We start from the raw sequence: 20,942 nt of genomic DNA, 5'->3' as shown, positions 1-20,942 counted from the left end.
GAAACACACGTAGGATAGCTGCGTGTGTTAACCATAAATAATGTCCAAGTTGTGCACTGACAAAATTAGACTAAATATAAAGACCTACATCTGCACCATCAAAATGGCACTTGTACAAGCATAAGGGAGATCAGGTTAGAGGAACAATTCATGGGGAAAGAGAGGTGGGGAGAGTTAGCTGGAAAGATGCAATGGCCAAAAGTTCCATACGAGCCAATGTGCCACGCCTCAAAACCCTACTATGATCAACTACATTGTCAGCTATAATGTCCAGAGCACAGAAGATAGGAAGTTCTACTGTAATCTGCATTGCAGGACCTTGTATAAGCTATAGCAACCTGTTTCCAGACCTCATGACTTAGGGGAGATGATGAGTAACGGTAGTGTTCAAACATCAGGAAACCTAAATGATATGGTGTTTAGGAAGCTACAAGAAGTGAGGAATGTTTAACCCAGAGAAAAGGCTTCATGGAGTAGGATCTCTTCAAATACCTGAAGCACAGTAATATGAAATGTAATATGAATATTCATTTGTATTGCTTTAGAAGATATCTAGAACCCTGAACTAAAATTGCAGAGAGGTATATTTCAGCTAAACATAAGGAAAAGTTTCTTAATAACTAGCCCTTTTCTACAATAGTAACTGCTCAGAATAACTAAACCCTTACTTAGTACCAGGCAGCAGGATACAATTTTGACATACAATATGTAAGGACTATCTTGCAAATATCAGTGCCAACCGCAATTTCACATGAAAGAAGGAGAGAGAAGAGAAGAGAAGAGAAGAGAAGAGAAGAGAAGAGAAGAGAGGAGAGGAGAGGAGAAGAGAAAAAAGAAAGAAAGAGGCTGAATGTCAGTGATTATAAGAGAAAATAAACAAACTAAATTAGGTAGTCTGCCTAGGAAATTCCTAAAATCCTTTCAAGTTCTTAAAGTTATCTAACATGGCTGTTACAGAACATTAGCTGCTAGCAGAAAGCGGGCAGAAGGAGTAATATGACATAGAATTGAAGAAAAGAAAGACCAGATGCATAGAGATTAATCCATGTTGGGGTGAAACTTCCTGGTGGTAACTATTCTTTATTCTGAGAATTTTTTCTTTCTACTGAGGCAGTCGGAGGGGAATATTAAAATGCTCTTACTTTTGAAAAAATTATAAACAATAATTTAGACTTTCTTTTTCACATCTTTACTTTCCAAACATGTCAAATTTAAGTAAAAAGTCATTTTCATAATATTGCCAATAATGTGAATTACTAAAAATTGTACATAACTAATTAGTTTTATAGAAGGTTTTAAAATGCCCTTGAAATTACTTAATACATGTTTTCAATATTCTGAAATACTAGCAAAACACTTCCAATATTTTCTGGTGCAGAAGCAACCAATTTTATGACAGTGGTTTTCAGCCTCAAAAAACGACAACTACTTTTAGACAACTGCCAAGTTGCTTTGGTTCCTACTTTAGAAAAGATCTTTCAGCAAGATATGTTTTTTATTACTTATAATATCAGTGAATCTAACTTTTAAAATATGCTAATTACATAGTCATCCTTTTTTATGAAATGGTATTACTTGCAGGTGAAAACCCATTTCTGTATTGGAATAAAACTAGAAAGATTAAAGAGAAAATGTTGTGCTTTGTTGATGAGAGATATGCGGTTCCAAAAGGGAAAACAATTGCAACAAAAAAGACTGATGAATATCCAACACAAAGCCTATCATCACTGCAAATGTAACTCGGTAATTATTCTTCACAGTGGACAGTCTATGTGCTAGACTATCTCTTTGAAAGGTTCCTAAGTAGCAGGCATCTAAAACAAATAATTTTATGTTTTGGGAATGTGAAAAGGCCTATGTCCATGTTTGACTCTGTCTGAGTAACCATGAACATTGAATACCTTAGCTAAGCTCTTTGACCCTAGCATTCTTATCTCCTAATGGTAGAGACAACCATTACCTAGAAGTTTAGGACTGCGGGGAGGTTTAATTGACAAAACCTATGAGAAAACACCTAGCTGACTGGTATATGTCATACACATTCAGTAAGAGTCAATTTTGTTCTTCCAAGATATTCTAAAAAGCTGACTGCAGTTAAGCTTTGGGCAACCCATTAATTAATGTTGTGTAGATGGCTGGGATTGATATCCTCGTGCAGATATGCTTGTACAGAATCATTAATGCAGGTGACTTATAAGGCCACTCCTAGAAATAGAAGCTAATGCTAATTCTGGGAGTTTGATCCAAGGACTCCCAGAACATACAACCAAATAGTGCCGAGCAGCTAGGATAAGCTGCGCCAAATGGAGACGTTGGCATACAAGATACTATCAGTTTTCAAAGACTCTACTGACTCTTCAGGAATTTAATTTTTAACAAACATTCTCACTTTAAAATCTAATGTAGTCAAATAAATATCAAAACATACAAGCTTCGATAGTGGTTCAAGACTTTTCATTCTAAAAGAAAATGACAGAATTTATAAATGGAAGCATTAGCTGATGGATTTCATTACCAGGAATAGAATTGTGACTGTCCCTCTGATGTAATTAAATATGTTCCAGACAGGAAATGCTTCCAAGTAAATTTGCCTGGACATGGAATATTGTCTCAATATAGAAAATGTTTTAGATGCCATAGAAATTTTTAAAATATTCTCTTGAAAAAGAAGTCAGATGCTGATATAACCACATGAGCTTAAGGTGACAATATGCAATCTTCCTCTCATAAATAAATGAATAAACAAAGCCCAAACCACATACCTAATTTCTCCCTCTCCTCAAAAGCTCTAAAAAGGCACAGTGAATATTTTACCTGTTCATATTTTAGTTGCACTTTGAAAATTTTAATTACTACCATGGTGATATTTTAAAAAGGATACTACTAGAATATTGAATTATATATCCAACAATTACAATTGTTAGAATTGCTCACAATTGGCCAGACAGGTCATATTCATGTAAGATGACATCTCCTGGTTGGACCATAAAGTAGCAATTCACAATATTAACACACAACCGTAGGTCTATAATGAAGCACTAAACAGAATAAGGCATTCACTCATTCATTCTACACTTGACCCCCAAGACTAAGAGGGATCATACACAAAACAAGAAATTGGGAGTGAACTTCAAAAGTCATCCTAGGAGTTCAACACTGTGTATAACATAAGCAAAATGTATTGTTCATCATATGAAATGACTATTAGAAGATTGTCTTAGAGCAAATGTGTAACAAAACCTGTATTTCTTGATGGCTTGTATTTTATAAGGAATAAAAATTATTTCAAGGATATAAAGCAAAATAAAAAATCTGTTGGACCAAAATTTAGAAAGATATATCACTCAACCCAGTAGACTTTTAAAATTAAACACAAAAACCAAAACAAGTAAGATTAATATAAGCGAACTACAAGAATGCATAGTGTTTACAATAAAGGTAAAAAATATAATAGGAAAGAAAATGAGACAATCATTAACTGCAGAAATTTAAGTAAGAAGTAATTCAAGAAGCTATAGTGATCACTAACCCCACAGAACATTCATAGGGACATTTTATCTTTCACCAAGAGAAACACACCATTTTAAATTTGGGAAGCAGAGACATTTTCCAGTCCATTCCCAAACGGGCTTTATCTTTTCAGAAATTGTTCTTTACTTACTGAACCACACCGAATCTCAGAACACACTCATGAGTAGTAAATCCAGTGTGTGATGGCGAAGGAAACTAGCCACTACTGCCTTAGAACAAGCAGAACAAGTGGGTGCAAAAGTAAAAAAGATCCCAGTAAAAATGAAAATACTCAAAGTAGAGGACAGCAAACATAGAAGAGAATTCTAGAAAAGCAGTAATTTCGAGACTAAAGAAGCGTTAAATACATTGCTAGGTTATTTATTTATTTATTTTGCACTGTCAAAATGAAACAATTTGTAGTAAATCAGACCAGATGACTCTGCACATTAACTATTAATCACCCATAGGATGTCAAAACTACCCACGCTGATCATCTTTTGAGAAGGTTTGGTACTGTAGGGACCTAAAACTGGTCTTACCAGTAATGGCATTGAGACCCAAACCTAGTTTTTAAAGGTTACTTAACAGATACTATACAGTTATGATAATATCATATTTTTATGCCAAACTTTTGCATAAAAATTTAAATATTTAAAAACTCTTGCATATTGGCTGATAATTATCTTAATAGGAATGAGGAGACAGAGAATATTTTTTTAGAGGAGCGTGCAGAAAGGGACTTCAAATATTGAATTCCTGAAGGAAAAAAATGCTCTAAATGAGAAATATTAAGTGAAAATATCTTTGAAAATCACTACTCTAACTACAAAATAGATTGTTGGTAACCATCCAATACAATTAATATATTTAAAACATAATAATGTAAAGTATTTTAAATCTCTTCTCATTCCATCCAGAGTTACCTTGCAAGCTTTCCATTTTCTACTAATACCTACAAGGGAATTCAGTTGGCAAGGTGGAAAAGGAAGGGGGAAAAATTATACAGGAAAACAAGGTCAAGGCCAGCTTCATGGGCCTGTGATTTATGCTGTCACACAGGGCCCTGTGCCCAGAAGGACCCCTTGCACTTCGTTTATTTTATGGAACACTATCTTTATTTGGAAAAAAAAAAAACGGACAACCTATGTTACTCAGACTTAGGTATTTGGCAGGTATTTTCTTGAAAAGGTACAAACCGAACTTGTCACTGCAAGGAAAACAGCTGACAGTCCTCTGTCAACGATAAAATTTTAGCTTCAAGAAAAAATTAGACTTTTGGAAATCTGTATTAAACACCATGAGCTTGACAGCTTCCCCAAAATGAAGGCTGTTTTCTATGAGACTGGTAGTGACTTAACAAATGTGATTTTTAAAAAAATTTTATTTATCTTTAGAGAGAGAGGAAGGAAGGGAGAGAGTGGGGAGAGAAACACTGATGTGTGGTTGCCTCTCACTCACCCGCCACTGGGGACCCGGCCTGCAACCCCAGCATGTGCCCTGACTGGGAATCGAACCAGTGACCCCTTGGTTTGAGGTCCCGTGCTCAATCCACTGAGCTGCACCAGCCAGGGCCAAATGTGATTTTTTAAAAAAATATTGTGCAACATGCCAAAATTTGGAAGACTGCTTAACTTAGTGACCAATGCACAATGTCTCCAAATCACGCGTGGAATCAACAGACACATCCAATGTGTCAGCAAGAACACCAGGTTTTAATAAAAGAGAAAAAAAAAGTCCACTGACATGGTCATAGGTTCCTCATTTCAAGCAGACCTCTAAGGAACTGTGACTTGTCAAACTTTGATGTAGTGAATACGATTAAGATTATTTGATATAAGAATAAGATTATTTGCAATAAGTGAAATAAGAATAAGAGTATTTGAATAAGATTATTTGAAAAACGATTAAAACACTCCTCCCTTTTCCAACTGCCTATCTGTGTGAGGCCAGATTTTCTTCATATACTTTATATACTTCAACCAGAAGAGCGTATCATAAATTGAATACAGAAGTAAATATGAGAATCCAGCTGTATTCTACTAAGCCAAATATTAAACATATTTGCAAAAGTATGTAATAATACCACTCTTCCTATAATTTTTGTTTTGTAAAATGTAGTTTTCACTTAAAAGACCTTTATATAAATGTATAAGTTTATTATTTTTAATTAATGAATAAATAATATTTAAAAATTTTTCAGTTTTAACTTCTAGTATGGCAAATAGTTGATATAGATAACTCATACAGACAGAGGTTTGTTGGGAGACCTCAAAAAGGTTTAAGGAATTCTCAGGTAAAAAGGTTTGACAACCGCTGCTCTAAGAGATGAACTAGAAAATAAACAGCCTCTTAGCTCTTTTACAGGACCCACAGTAATCAGCTGTCTTTAGATTCTGTTAAGACAAAACCCTGTATTACGTAAAATACTACCTGAGTTGAACCTCAAAATTCACTTGCAGAAAGGTTAGCTCTTCATACTCTTCCCATCTAACTAAAGTTAGTACGAAAAGTTAGGCAAACATTTATAGCAAGTAGAAAAAAGAGACTGAAGCCATCAAGCGCTCATCAACAATGCCCATGATCAAGGGCATCAACACCATCAAGAACATCAATGATGCCCAAGTATTCTCTACATCCCACTTGGTTGGGGATAGGCTGGTTTCACAAATTAGCAACTGGCAAATTAATCATTTTTCTAAAACTTTTCTGAGAATTCTAAAATTCCTGATGATTCAAACAGCTTTTTAAGGTTCAATTTCAAAATACATATAAAGAAACAGCAAAAAAGGGAAAAGTATACTAATAAATAGTGAAAGGAAAATATTACAATTTATTTTGAGATTTTAACTTTATTTTTCAACATTCCCAAAGGACTTCTGGACTTTTCTAAAACCACAGCCGAACAAATATCATTGCTATCCTCACAGACATCTGAATAAAAACTCAAGACAACCTGAATTATTTTCTTTTTCATTCTCAAATTCTTCCCCCTTCTGAATTAATCCCCCAGTTATCCCAACCAGTAATTCACATTTCGTATTTGGCACACTCTGCTGCCACATCATTTCTCTTCGAGGCCAGCAATTCCAAATTCCATACTATATTCAATTATCCCCGTGTTCCACTTGAAAGGGAAAAAGGAAGACTTAGACACCCGACTCCATACTAAGTCCATAAGAAATTGCCCTAATACAAATTAATTCCTCAGTAAGGCATTTTGTTTTCCAATGGATTCTACAATTATTATTTTCCAAAATATCTTCAAGGTTTTTTTTCAGCCTATGTGTGACCTAAACAATCACACAGGATGCTGGGCACATCTGTGAACTCACTGTGTTCACATCAGTCAAAAGTTCACTATTAACGTTCTTAACAATACTGAACCGTAAACTTAAAAATAGTTAAGGTAGTACACTTAATGTTATATTTTCTTTTACCAAATAAAAGAGAGAAATCATTTATTATGTACTTTAAATGGGTGAATTGTAACTCAACAAAGCCATTTTTTAAAAAGGTATATTGACTGTTAATCAGTGTTTTTTTTTAAAGGAAAAAAGTTTACTACTGAGATAAGGATAATGACTAATTTTTTGAGCAAATAAGAGGGAAATTTATAGGCATAAATATGTGTAACATATAGTAGCCAATTTTGAAATTATTTTAATATAAACAATTCCACTTCACAAATGATTTAAATCTAACACCTACAAACTGAATAAAAGGCTAGAGTTTCCTTCAGAGGTCAACAATAATTTCTAGCTAATAGAAAGCATTTCAAGTTAATAATGTTTTAACACTGGATTCCAAATCCAAAGAGAACATTTCTAGTCACCCAGTATCTCAAATAGCAGAAACAGAAAGCCTGCAACTGGTAGCTTAATTATAAAAAGATCAATTCAGCACTGGTAGGAAGTAGGTCTCAATATCAAAGTTGATTTTTCCAAAGAAAAGAGACATTTTTCAAATCACCATGAAGTGCTGCAAAATCTCATTGACCAAAAAAATAAAAAATAAATAATTAAAACATTTAAAAAGTCACATGATAAGAAATGAAACAAAGATGAAAAGGATCTTCACTAAATTTTAGCCAAATATACTTAAAACATGTACAGGCACAGAGAGCCACCAGTGTTCAGAACTGGAGGCAGGACAAAGTGGCAGTGATCTTTTTGACAAATAAATTGCTTGAAATATTGCATGACTTGCTACACAACACCCACCCTTATTACTTTCAATTTCCAAGTGCAACCAAAAGATGGGTCCAATTATGACATCAATACAAGCTTTCTTTCAAAATGGAATGAAAGAACAGTAAATCCCAGTGGACACGGTAGTTCTGCAGCAGAGATGATGTAATATATAAAAATAGACATCCTCTAACAGAAGCTGAAACTTGGGTAAACAGCACAGTGCATACTATTCTCAACTGCCTTGCATGAATTTGCAATGCATGCTGTTAATAGCACAAGAGAAATCATTTTATGTTTTAAACTGCTTCCTGATTTACATTTCAATTTCTATACATACTCTATATTGTAATTTCTCAATCTGTATAAATTAAATCAGCATAAATACCTGATTATAAGTGCAAGAATGAGAAACAGTCCCCCCAAAGCAAGGAGATGGAGACCACTGCAGCAGTTTTAACATGCTGCAATTTGCCAGAAATTGCAGCACATATGGCACAGTATTGCTACGTCCACCTATTGTTCAAAGATCTTTCCACAGGGAGCTTTCTGCAGGATTTTAAAATGCAACATGATCTAAGTGAAGAGGAACCAGTAAACCTGCTGATAATGAGCGTGAAAAAGCAAAGGATACTTTTTACAGTCCTCTTCAAAAAGACTCTCTGATGCAAATATAAGACATCAGGCATGAATATGATAAACAGTATGTAGCAAAATTTGTGAATTTTGGCGGGGGGGGGGTATATGTCACTCGTCTCTAACACCCTCTGCACACGCCCCCTTTTCCATTCTTTATTTCCCAGTTCAGCCTTGGATTAAAAAATATTTTTTTTGAGCCAAAACATTAAAGCCATTCAAGCAGCCATGCTAGGTGCCCTGTGTATGTGCCCCTTAGCACATGGAGTTCCCTATAGTTTATAATATACAGGATCTGCAGAAATAACACCCCTTTTTTATTATAAACTTTTACTACATAATCATAAGCATGTAATTCTATAACATAATATCACACCCAAGCACACCATATGACATTTTAGGTGAAATGCTCATATTAAAACTATAAATTATTACACCCATATTATTACCCTACCAACCACACTCAGGTAGGCATTATTTCTGCCAGGCCCTGTAGTCCCCTGCATTACATTTTTCTGTATTCTCTGTGAGATTAAAAGGTCACTAAGAGCAAGGTTCTGTTTCTCCTGTAGACCATTATAACCCCCGAGTCTGGCACAGACCTGAAAACAAGGGGGGTATTCAATAAATATTTGTTAAATGAATAAAAACATGTAAAAAATGCTGAGCTTTCCTCTGTATGATATAAGAAACAGAATACACAAATTTTCTTTAACTCCCTCCTATTACAATTCATAAACAGGCATCGGTGACAATATTTAAGACAAAGGCTTGAGGTTCAATTAAGAAAAGAAATATTTAATGAATTTAAATTGAAGAAGAATGAAAGTACTGAAATTAATAGATTGTCCCAATATTTGAATAATTTCTGGGTATGCATATAGATTTTAAAATATCATATGAATAAATTAGCCAGGTGGGTAATAAGTTAAAATCCTATGGCTTTAATATTCAAGAAATGTAGTAGATATACAAGTCATTGACATATTACACAAAACACATTCTTTTTCTATTAAGTAGCAAATATTAGATTGAACTAAAACCTCTGTAAAAAAAAACTAAATAAATACTAAGTGGCAAAGCCATGATATGGGTAAATTTATTACCTATTTCTAATTCGAGAACAATAGTTAAAGTAAAAAAGTCTAATGTCAAAGAGAAGTGTATAATTACACAAACATTGTATTATTTCACCTGTTTTAACAACAATTTTTTTAAGACTTTAATTTTATTTATTTTTAGAGAGAAAGGAAGGGAGGGAGAAAGACAGGGAGAGAAACATCTATTGGTTGCCTCTCACACGCCCCCAACTGAGGACCTGGGCTGCAAACCAGGCATGTGTCCTGACAGGGAATCAAACCAGTGACCTTTCGATTCTCAGGCTGGAGCTCAATCCACCAGCCAGGACTTAATAACAATTTCTGAAACTAACCAAACCTATCAAGAAGTCCTTTACTGAAGATGGAACCAACTTAAATCAAATCTATCTCTTAAAAAAAAATCTACTTCCAAGATATGTAAGACATAATCTAGGAATGACTATATAATGATTATATATTATAAAGAACAACCTTAAAAAACTGGGGCTTATTTTTACAATTCATATAAGAATCAATCATATTACATGGGCGCTACATTTTATAGATGGTGTATTATAAAAAATGATTCCTATAATACTGTAGTACTACATTTAATTCAACATACCTTATATTAATTTTATGCAGTATTTTTACTACTTTTATACACCTGCACCAAGAACTTTCAGCCTAATCTACTGAAAAATTCAATATATAATTATTAAACAGTGCTCTGAAGTATATATTTCACAATGTAGTAAAGGACTACTAATAAAATGTGTGGGAACAATAGGTTTTCATTATTTCAAAAATTCTGCATTGGCTGAAACTTTCTTATACTGTGTTCAAATCTTCCCAGTTCAAATCTGCATAAAGCAGAGCCATTTCTTGGGGGGCAGGTAGGAGTGGGAGTGGAAAGTCAATCAGGACTTCAAAGTGTGAAGAGCGTTTAATTAAAAAAGGCTGAAAACTTTTGAAATACCCATTGGTACACATAACCTCTACCATGCAGCCAGGAAAGTTTTCTATCAGCCATCAGCCTAATATCCCTGAACCATTTTTGCTCTTTGCAAACTGGGAAGACGTTAGAGCTGACTTTTCATTAAAATAAAAGAGAAATACAAAAGATGACAGAACAGGTACATACCACCTTCTGCATCGCTCCAGTCCCCCACCCCCTTAAGTCCTACTACCTCTTCTGTCCATTTTGACTGGGAAACTCAGATTTCCCTACCCACAGAAGCTTCTAGAATAAATTACCCATGAATGCAGAGAGGGCCTGTAATTATGGTCAAAATAAACAAACCCCTCCCACACCTACCCACCCTCTTCTGAACCTGCAGACAAAGGAAACCTATCTGAAGCCCCAAGTCAGTCCCCAAATCCTTCACGCTCCGCCAGAAACCTGCATACCTCCTGCCTCCATAATCTTTACCCACTCCGAGACTCAAACTTCACACCACGTCCTATTTTCTGGCCATCTCAAATACAGCCTCAAATAAATCTTCCAAAAAACAGGATCCTGTATTTTCAATTATGATCATGTTGCTGCCAAAATTAGGTTAAGAATATAATCAAAATCTAAGTAAATGCTAAGGGAAGCCAACTGTAATCTTATCTCCTCGGAGCATTTGAAAACGCGTAGTCTCTCGGCAAACCTCACACACTTCCCTTGATAAAATGTCATAACACTCTGCATGGACTATATGGGCATTCACATTTCTGAAGAAAATTATTATAATCTGCTTTAAACTACTTCAACACATCTCATTTTTAAAGTGTACATAAGGTATACATAAGAACTCAGTGCACATTTTAAATTCAATTCCTAGTTCTAAATAGGAATTGGATTAACTGGTGATTTTCACATTAAAAAAGAGGAGAATTAATTATATACTGATTTATTTTTTAATATTTTAAGTTACATATTTTTAAAGTATACCTTTACTAGGTAAAAGCTCAAAACACTGGTGTGATTTTAAAACTTTTGATATAAAACTTAAAAATTATATAAAAATTGTTTGGATTTACCACATCATTTAAAAATTAGCAGTGCTTCTAAAATACAATATTGAAACTATACCACCTGTGGCATTTTAATATGTATTTTCTTATATACAACATAAAGTATCTGCCTCATTTTATTTGAAAAATTATATAAATATTTCATGCTTTCAGGCAAGGTTGTTATAATAGCCAAAGACATTATATTGATGATAGACTTCAAATGTGAATTAAATTATTCATGATCTTTTCCCTGTGCAATAAGAAACCAGAGCCACAAAATTTTACTAGTTACTTAAATCAGTTTCCAGATTTAAATTGTTTTTAAATCCTCAGTTCCATTTGGTTATTCCCTGGTAACGCCAAATTTGACCCAAAACTTCAAAAGAGTATCACTGAAAATCATAAATTAGTAATGTATTGGCATGAAAGAAATGAGCAAAGGTATTATTATAGGCCTCTTGATTAAAATATAGAAATAAAAGCATGAAATCTGGTTAAAAATAAAGCACAAATAAGAAAACAAGTGATTTTTTATTTCCTTTTTGACTAAGGCTTTATTGTATTTGATGGTAATTTTACCAGTGGTATCCCCAAATGCTCTCACATTGGGATGCCCTAAGTTAAAACTTTCATTTACAGCATTTAACATGAAAATTTCTAATGGAAATTTTCCATAAGCTTTCACACAAAAAGCAGTTAAACTTCCATTATGTCATCTGTCTTTCTACTTTCATCTCTTTATTTGTAAAGCAGGATAGTAAAGAACAGTGCTCCACTCATTCTTAAAAGTAAGCAGGTTATACTTTTATTCTTTCTCCAAAGAAGGTGGGCACTTCATCCTTAGATCTGCACAAATAAAGCAGCTGGTGGTACCACCTAAGCCCCTGATAGTTTCAAAGTTTTAAGAGATTTTACTAATTCAGACCAAAATACAAAAGAACAAGAGCAAGCAAACATATCAATATTAGAACCCATTAGTTACAATGCAAATTTACAAATAAAATTGGGTTAGTATTAGGAGACCACACACAAATTACAATACCTGAGATTTAGTGCATTCCTTTGAGCCAAAATGAAATGAGTGCCATAGAGGAGGAAAGGAAAAGATGAACATTATCAGACATGCTATAGTACATCTGCCAAAATGAAGATAATGTTAAAATTAGGTTAAGTATGACCTATAGAATTGGCTGTATGTATAATGTCTAGTATGTTCTTTAGCCATGCACTTGAAATGCACTTGCAATCATTTAAAAATCACCTGTGAAATATGTTCATGCATCCTTACAATAAACTTTTCAACCTCAATAACACCCTAGTAGGGGTCTTTCAGAGAAATATATCTGTTAAGTAAATATGACTTAAAGCTAATGAATATTTTTATTTAATTATTTTTATTCTGTGGTATCATATACACAAAATTGTTTTCTGAAGTTAAAAATCATATATTTAGGTAAAACAATAAGTATTATATAATTAAAACAAAATTTGCACCAAAAAACAGGATACAGTATTTTCATTTAAGCCATGTCATTGCCAACCTGAACTCCTATAGTAAAATTAATGCCAACATGTCACATATTAGTAAACCAGTTCACGATCCACTAGCAATCAAGTTAAACTTGTCATCCTAGTCCTGAATTTTCCCTAACAAAAGTACCTGTTGATCAGGTAACATATTTTTTAAATCACTTAAAAAAGTTAATCTCGTAAAAAAAAAACAACAACCCTGCACATTTAAAAAAAGAAACTAGATGAAAAGAGAGGAGGGAAAGTGACTGAAGCATTCCATAAAGGATGAAAACATGGGAGTGGAGACAATCCCCCAAATACGTGTTACAACATAAAATTAAACTATCAGCTCTAACACTAACTTTTAACTAATTGACATTCCCACTAAGTACTTTAGTATGGAATCTGATTTGGAATTCTTTTTTTTGTTGTTGTTGTTTTTTTGGTTTGGAAAAATAATTCTAAAGCAGAAAGAATATTATCAATATTAGTACTTGGCTAAAGTGTCATAATATATTGTACTATTAATATGTACAACCATTTTTAATCTATATTTCCTTCTTCCATGAAGTTACATTAACACTAAAAATACTACCTTCTTTTGTAGACAATGGTAACAAAAAAACCTTTCATAGATTTTTTAAAAAAATATATACCAGTCTCTCCAACAGACAAACAAAGCTGTCTTTATGATGAACAACATGCAACCCTTTCCAAATGAGCTCAATGAAAGGATTTAACTTTAGAATTCATGTTAAATTAAAGTAGTGCATGGGTAGTAAGAGAAGCAGGCGGGTAGCTGGTGATCAAAAAGTGCATAAATATTCCACACAATGAGCTCTTACAAATAGAATATATGGAGCATAGGTATAAAATGTATCAAAGTTAAAAAAACTCAATATATAATTTTATGTCTATATACATTTTCCCATGCCTTTTGCACTTATATTTATTTGTAAAAAGAAAAAGATAGATTAGAAAAACAATTGTGAACTGTAAAGTAGTTGACATTTACCTATTTTTATTTTTTATTTTTATTTTAAAATTAATTTCACATATAATGAATACTTCATTATGGAATTACATGTATAGATGGAGCATCTTTGGCCATATTATGACATGTGTAAGAATTCAAGCTACTTTCTTTTTGAAAATAGAAGTCCTCAAGCATGTTTGCAACTCTTTTGGATTGGCCGTCACAGAAAATACGGCATAGTATAACGAAGCAGAAAGAAAGGAAGGTAAATAAATAAAGTTCTAAAGCTGCCTCTATTGGGATCTAGTATAAATCACGTATCTGTAGCTTGATTTCCCCAAACATAAAAAATAGTTTCCTTATTAAACATTTATGAATAAATGACAATGAAGAATTTAAGAGGATCTTTGAACCTATTAGAAATACAGTGCCCAGCAAAACTAATTTTATTACAAAATCTTTCTTTACAAAACCATAAGCATGTAATTCTGTAACAATATCACACTCAAGCACACCATGCGACATTTTAGGTGAAATGTTCAAATTAAAACCATAAATTATTCACCCATATTATTTATTACCCTACCAACCACACTCGAGCAGGTTGGACCCTGTATTTCAATCATCTTTACATTACAATTTTAAAAAGCATCATTTCAAATTATGCTTATCTCAGTTTATCAGATTAAAAACAAAAAATTCTCAGAAAATATTCTCAGGCTAGTATAAAAACAATATTTAATCTTTATATAGTTACTTTTTTTAGTAAAAACCAGGCATGATACCAGTCATTGGGATGGGGGGAGGCTAAAATTTTAGATTAAGAACTTAAAATATCCAAGTTACTTATACATACTGATCACAAAGCGGATCTTCAGAGAACATTTTAAGAAATAAAAGGGCTAAACAATCTTTTGATACCTTATTTCAATGTTCTATTTAAATAGTTCTATTCATATTATGTATATTTCCAGCAAAATCTGCAATTCGAGTGAGTATACCATAGAATTACCCATCAAAAATAAAAAATGTAAATGTCTTTTTACAAAACTCCCCCCAAAAGCTGAAGGCAAATACAAATGTCATACTGTTAAAACTTACCGTATGATAGCCTCGAGGCAAAGGCGGTTTGCCCACAGGATAGGGGTCCACTGTGTCAATAATTGTCTGTCTTTCACCTTTCTGGTTAATTTTTCTAAATCTCCTTCGAGACTGTCGATGAGAAGCTTGACGCTGAAAATATTCTTCATTTTCATCCATATAGTCCACCTGATTAAAAAAAAAAGCCAAAATAAATCAGTTCTTCAAAAACAACATTCTATATTAAGATGAAATGCTGAATAAAACTTACAGATAGTCCATATTCATTCATTTTGCAAAGACATTTGTGGCCAAACTATCTAAACAGACTTTTAAGTGTTTTGGAACTTCTCTGGAACTAATTAGTTTTGAGTAACTTTTCTTTTATGAAGAGGCATTTTCAGTTCCACTTAGGACAATATGGGTAATTCTTGAATTTTCTGTAGTTTCTAAGGAAGGGATATTTTCAGTCGTCTTTGTGCTGATTTAGTAGTGAAAGAACTCACCGGATACATTACCACACATTTTGAAAGCAACTGCTCCATTGTCAATTAAAGCACAAAAACACTGATGCATATGAGTAAGTTTATAAAAAATCCCCAAATCCAAATGACTTAAATAGGACTGCTGGCAGAATGGCTTTGGTAGATTATCAAAGGGTTTCCCTTCCACTTTCATTCTGGAGATTCAGTTTCTTTTTTTTATAAATAGCAGTATTTTAAAAAATAGTAATTCCTCATTTTAAACATTTCAGAAACTCTGGAATGGACTAATAGAGAATTAAGTTGCATGATGTTAATCCTTATCATGTTGATAGAATTGAAATGCAGCTGCTCACTATAGAGGCATATTTAGATGCTAAAACTATTCTCACACTGGCAACCCTGGTAGTGTGTATAATACCAGCAAGTATAAAATTCTCAAGGAATGTTGAGGATCCAAAAAGCCTTCAAAAAAACCCAAAAATGGCATTAACGGAGGCCAAAATCTCTAGGAAATATCTAAAATCTTTTAAGGCCTGTTGCACCCTGGCTGGTGTGGCTCAGTGGACTGAGTATCAGCCTGCAACCCAAAGGGTTGCAGGTTCAATTCCCAATCAGGGCACATGCCTGGGTTGTGGGCCAGGTCCCCAGTTGGGGATGGGTGAGAGGCAACCACACAATGATGTTTCTCTCCCTCTCTCCCCCTCTTCCCCAGTCTCTAAAAATTAATTAATTAATTAATTGATTAATTAAAAAATTAAAAAGACCTGTTGCAGCAAGGTTCTATTTATCTGCCTACATTTTTCCCAACCTAAATCTTTAGTCACTACCATGTCACTTTCTCAATTGAGAGTAAATTTTGTAAAATTTTACCAAAAGTTTTCACTAGCTTTCATGAGGAAGTTCTCATTTTTTATGAAATTCCTCTCCTGTGTCATAGGGAAAAACCCTATTGTCTTCTCTAAAAATAGACTGGTACTCTACCAAACACTTTACTAAATGTGAATTAAAAGCTTCCAGCTTCATCTATATTAGGCCACCATTTATTTTACAACATTTCATAATAAAAGGATGCTTGATGAGGAATAATATGAACATTGTATCAACTGAATGTCTACACTGGAGTTCCTTCCATCCCATTTTATTTTTGTCGCTGATTTTTTAAAAAGAATGCATATTATCCTATCTTAAAATCACTTTTATGTAATAAGGAAGGACATCATAGGTTTTTTTAAAAAGCACCAAAAAAAATGTTGCTAATATCTATTTTTAACATTTTTTATGTATATGTCTTATCTAAATACAGGGTTGAAATCACAAATTTAGTTAAAAAGAGAGATCTCAACAGGGTGTTTAGCCAGTAAACTAGTTTCCCAATTTTCTTTCACTTAGGTGAAAGAACTGAAGTGATTTACTTATGATAATTGTTGCCTAAATACATACATATCACTGTGACTCATTTTAAGTATCTCACTCATTGCAATCAATATTTAGGCAGCTAAAATCCTACAATTCAATGATTCTCCCCAAATTTCAATTACATAGTATTATCATAGACTGATTCACAAAGTTCAAGCACCAAACATGTAGGTACTTGCCCCTCCCTCTTTTTTCTAAGATTTTTAAAATATATTTTTAGAGAGAAGGAAAGGGAGAGAGAAGGAGAAGGAGAGAAACATCAGTACGTGATAGACACATCAATAGGTTGCCTCTTGCATGCCCCCAACAGGGGACCTGGCCTGCAACCCAGGCATGTGCCCTGACTGGGAATCGAACCAGCAACCCTTTGGTTTACAGGCCGGCATTCAATCCACTGAGCTACATCAGCCAGGAGGGTACTTTGTTTTTCTTTTACACTCATCCCTCGCTATATCGCGGTTCACTTATTGCGGCTTCACTGTATTGCGGGTTTTTAAAAAAATATATATCTAATTCTGTATCGCGGAGTTTTCACTATATTGCAAGATTTTGTGGTATACTGTACCCATATAGAATTATGTATGTTGTTGAAATTACGTAGCTTTAAGAGTGTAGTAAGTGTTTAAGAGCATATGAAGTGTTTATAAGAGTGTGGGAAAGGTTAATAAGAGAATGGGAAAGGTTTATAGGAGTGTGAGAAGGGTTTATAAAGCCTTAAAATATATATATAAATAGTAAAATAATTATAACGCCGCTACTTCGTGGATTTTCACCTATCATGGAGGTTTCTGGAATGTAACTGTAAATAATCCTGTAAATAATTATAATGATTATGAACTCAAATTTATAATAAAATTTATATATATACAAATTTATGAAATATATACTATACTATTATAAGTAGTTTGTTTAAGTGCTTTTATTTTATAACTTTGGGGGAGGGGGGAGAAAAATGTCTTCACAGGAATATTCTTACCACGATCATTTCAGAAGGCTCCAAAACAATGCATTCACAGCCACGCCTAAAGCTTCCTGCAGAACGCTTACCAAAGCTAGAAAAGAAAAAAAAAGATTTAAAAATATAAATTGTGAATTTAAGTCAACTTTCAAGATTAATAAAAATAAAAACTAAAATCAACTATAAGAACTACATATTGGAGAAAGATTAACTATCTTTAATCATTATTTACACAATGACAAGGAACCATTCAAACTGTTAAATTTCAGATACATATTTTTCTGGAAAATTCCAACACAATGTTTTCAAATTAATAATGTAAGTAAAGGAGAACCAGTATGAATGAGTATGCTTTGTGTTCGGCAGCTTTAAATCATCCCATTCGGCAAAGCTTTACAATATTCCAATAGGGATGGTGGGCATGAATCAATGGCAAATCACAAAAAAATCCAAAGAATGTATCAAGTGTATGTAATTCTCTTCTATAATTTAAGTGGCTTAGGCTAAAATTTCTTTCACCTAAAAAGTGTATTTACTTTTCTAAATTTTCAAATCAATTTGTGCTAAAATGTTAAGGGAAAAGGTATTCAACTTAAGACTCTTTTTCCTTAGCTATCAAGTGATTAAGTAGATATGCATACTAAATGCCCACTGCTCCTGAAAACTTTGCACTAGCATACTCAGATATAGCACCTTTGCCCTGTCTGTGAGAACTCCCATCTTAACCCCAGAGCAGACTGAGTCTCTCTGACACAGCTATGTGAGGACTAGAACCATGAAGAGAAAATCCTGGCCAAGCTGGGTAATCCTGCCTTGCTCCCACCCCTGTCCATTCACTCCTTCAAAAACCCTCCCTTCCCTCAAGTCAACATTTTAGTAAACTTTTTTTTAAAACATCGATGTGTGCACGCCCCACCGGGGACCTGGCCCACAACCCAGCACGTGCCCTGACTGGGAATCGAACCAGTAACCCTTTGGTTCACAGGTCCAGCACTAAATCCACCAAGCCACACCAGCCAGGGCTTTAGTAACCATTTTAAATAATCTATCTTTGAGGAAAATGAGAAAAAAAATTCTTCCAAAGGAAGATTTTATCAAGCAATTTTTCCAATTAGACATTTTGAGCGACTCCTATGGATATTCCTGTTTTGTTTATAATACGCTTTATAAATGGTGGTGTATAATGTACCAAACTTCATAGCGAAAAAGTCATGTAAGATGAAGAGAATAGGAAAGTCAATATTTCACTGTATCACTGTGATCTCTAGCAAACCAACTTGACCATTCTCATATCCTAAATTTTACTCATTTGTAAGATTATCGGGTTAGACTAGGTCATCACTTAAGTACTTTCCTGTTCCAAAATTGTTCTATGAAAATGAAAAAGAGAACCATACTTAGTATGGTTCTCAAAAATTATTTTTAAAATGTTCATTTACATTCAAACATACATACACAAACATACAAATGTCCCTTGGTGCCACTGTCAGAAATGGACAATTAGTCCTATCAAATGCATTCTTTTTGTTATTACATCTTATAAGAAACTATAAAAAGTGATCTATAGATGCAAAGCAATCCTATTAAAATCCTAACAGTCTTTTTTTGCAGAACTGGAAAAGCCAATGTTCAAATTCATATGCAATTGCAAGAGGCCCTAATTGGCCAGACAACTCTGCAAAAGAACAAAGCCGGAGGACTCACTCCTCTGGGTCTGAAACTTACCACCAAGCTGCAGTAATCAGAGTGTGGTACTGACACAAGCATAGACATAAATGAAATAAAATCAAAGGTCCACTAATAAACCTGTATGTCTACGGCCAACTGAATTTTGGTAAAGGTATGAAGTTCATTCATTGGGAGAAGAAAAGTTTCTTCAACAAATGTTGTGAGACAACAGTATTTACACACAAAAAAGAATAAAGTCGGACTCCCACCTCTTACTATAAATAAAAATTAACTCAAAATGAAATCACTTATATAAATAAAAGAGCCAAAACCACAAAACCCTTAGAAAAAAACATAGAGATGAATACCCATCACCTTAGATTTAGCAACAGACTCTTGCATATGACACCAAAGGCGAAAGCAAAAACAGGTAAACTGCACTTTGTCAAACTTAAAAACTTCTGTGCTTCAAAAGAACACCAAGAAACTGAAAAGACAATCTAGAGAATGGAAGAAAATATCTGCAAATCATATATCTGAGGAGGGTTTAATGTCCAGAATATATAAAGAACTTGCAGAATTCAACAAAAAGACAAGCAACCCAGTTAAAAACTGGAAAAAGGTCTTGAATAAGAAGATACAAAACTAGCAAATAAAACCATGAAAAGTTGAATACAAACAGGCTCACAGAGGCAGAGAAGAGACTGATGGTTGTCATAGGGGAGGTGAGTTAGGGAGCTGGGTGAAAAAGGTAAGGGAATCAGGAAGTACTAATCAGTACTTAGAAAATAGTAATGGGGATGTAAAGTACAGCACAGGAAATACAGTAAAAAATGTTGTAATCATGATGTATAGTACCAGGTGGGTACTTGAAATATTGGGCAGGATCACTTTGTAAGGTATATAACTGTTGAATACAAAATTCTATTAAATATAAACTGTAATTGAAAATTGAAATAAAAAAATGTAGGAAGTTGTTCAACATCCTTAGTCATCAGGGAAGAGCAAATCAAAGCCACAATGAGATACTATTTCATATCTGATACCAGAGGTAAATGAGCCACTAGGATGACTGTCAGTTACAAAATAATAATAACAACCAGTGATGAAGAGAATGCAAAGAACCTGGAACCTTTGTACTTTGCTGCAGGGGACATAAAATGGTGCAGTCACTGTGGAAAACAGTTTGGCACCTCCCTTTAAACTTGAACATAGAATTACCATAAGATCCATCAATTCCACTGCTAGATAAGTATTGAAAATACTGAAAACAGGAACTCAGATATCTGCACACCAGTGTGCATCACAGCATCATCCACAACAGCCAAAAAGTGGAAACTACAGAAGGGTCTGCTGACATGTTACACTAGGAGCCTTGAACACGTCCTGCGAAGTGCAATAAGCCGGTCGGCAAAAGGACAAATTGTG

At 33.8% G+C, this 20,942-nt stretch overlaps 1 protein-coding gene across 7 annotated transcripts in view; it reads right to left on the bottom strand.

The window, feature by feature from the left end:
* RAPGEF2 (Rap guanine nucleotide exchange factor 2) overlaps window positions 1-20,942 on the bottom strand; it is a 220,847-nt gene that overhangs the window by 91,447 nt on the left and 108,458 nt on the right. For 5 of the 7 annotated variants that reach the window (XM_045830833.1, XM_045830836.1, XM_045830837.1 and 2 more), the window contains 3 exons: window positions 17,865-17,940; window positions 15,009-15,176; window positions 12,462-12,479 (listed from right to left, as the gene is read on the bottom strand). In XM_045830833.1, coding sequence (XP_045686789.1) covers window positions 12,462-12,479; window positions 15,009-15,176; window positions 17,865-17,940 — 262 coding nt within the window. The remainder of the gene's footprint in view (window positions 1-12,461; window positions 12,480-15,008; window positions 15,177-17,864; window positions 17,941-20,942) is intronic. The other 2 variants (XM_045830834.1, XM_045830838.1) reach the window with 1 other exon arrangement.

This window comes from Phyllostomus hastatus, unplaced genomic scaffold (genome assembly GCF_019186645.2).
Source record: "Phyllostomus hastatus isolate PE091 unplaced genomic scaffold, TTU_PhHast_1.1 phas_contig_159, whole genome shotgun sequence".
NCBI lineage: Eukaryota > Metazoa > Chordata > Mammalia > Chiroptera > Phyllostomidae > Phyllostomus > Phyllostomus hastatus.
The sequence above is the reverse complement of the archived record's forward strand: the minus strand, read 5'-3'. Positions and strand labels throughout refer to the sequence as shown.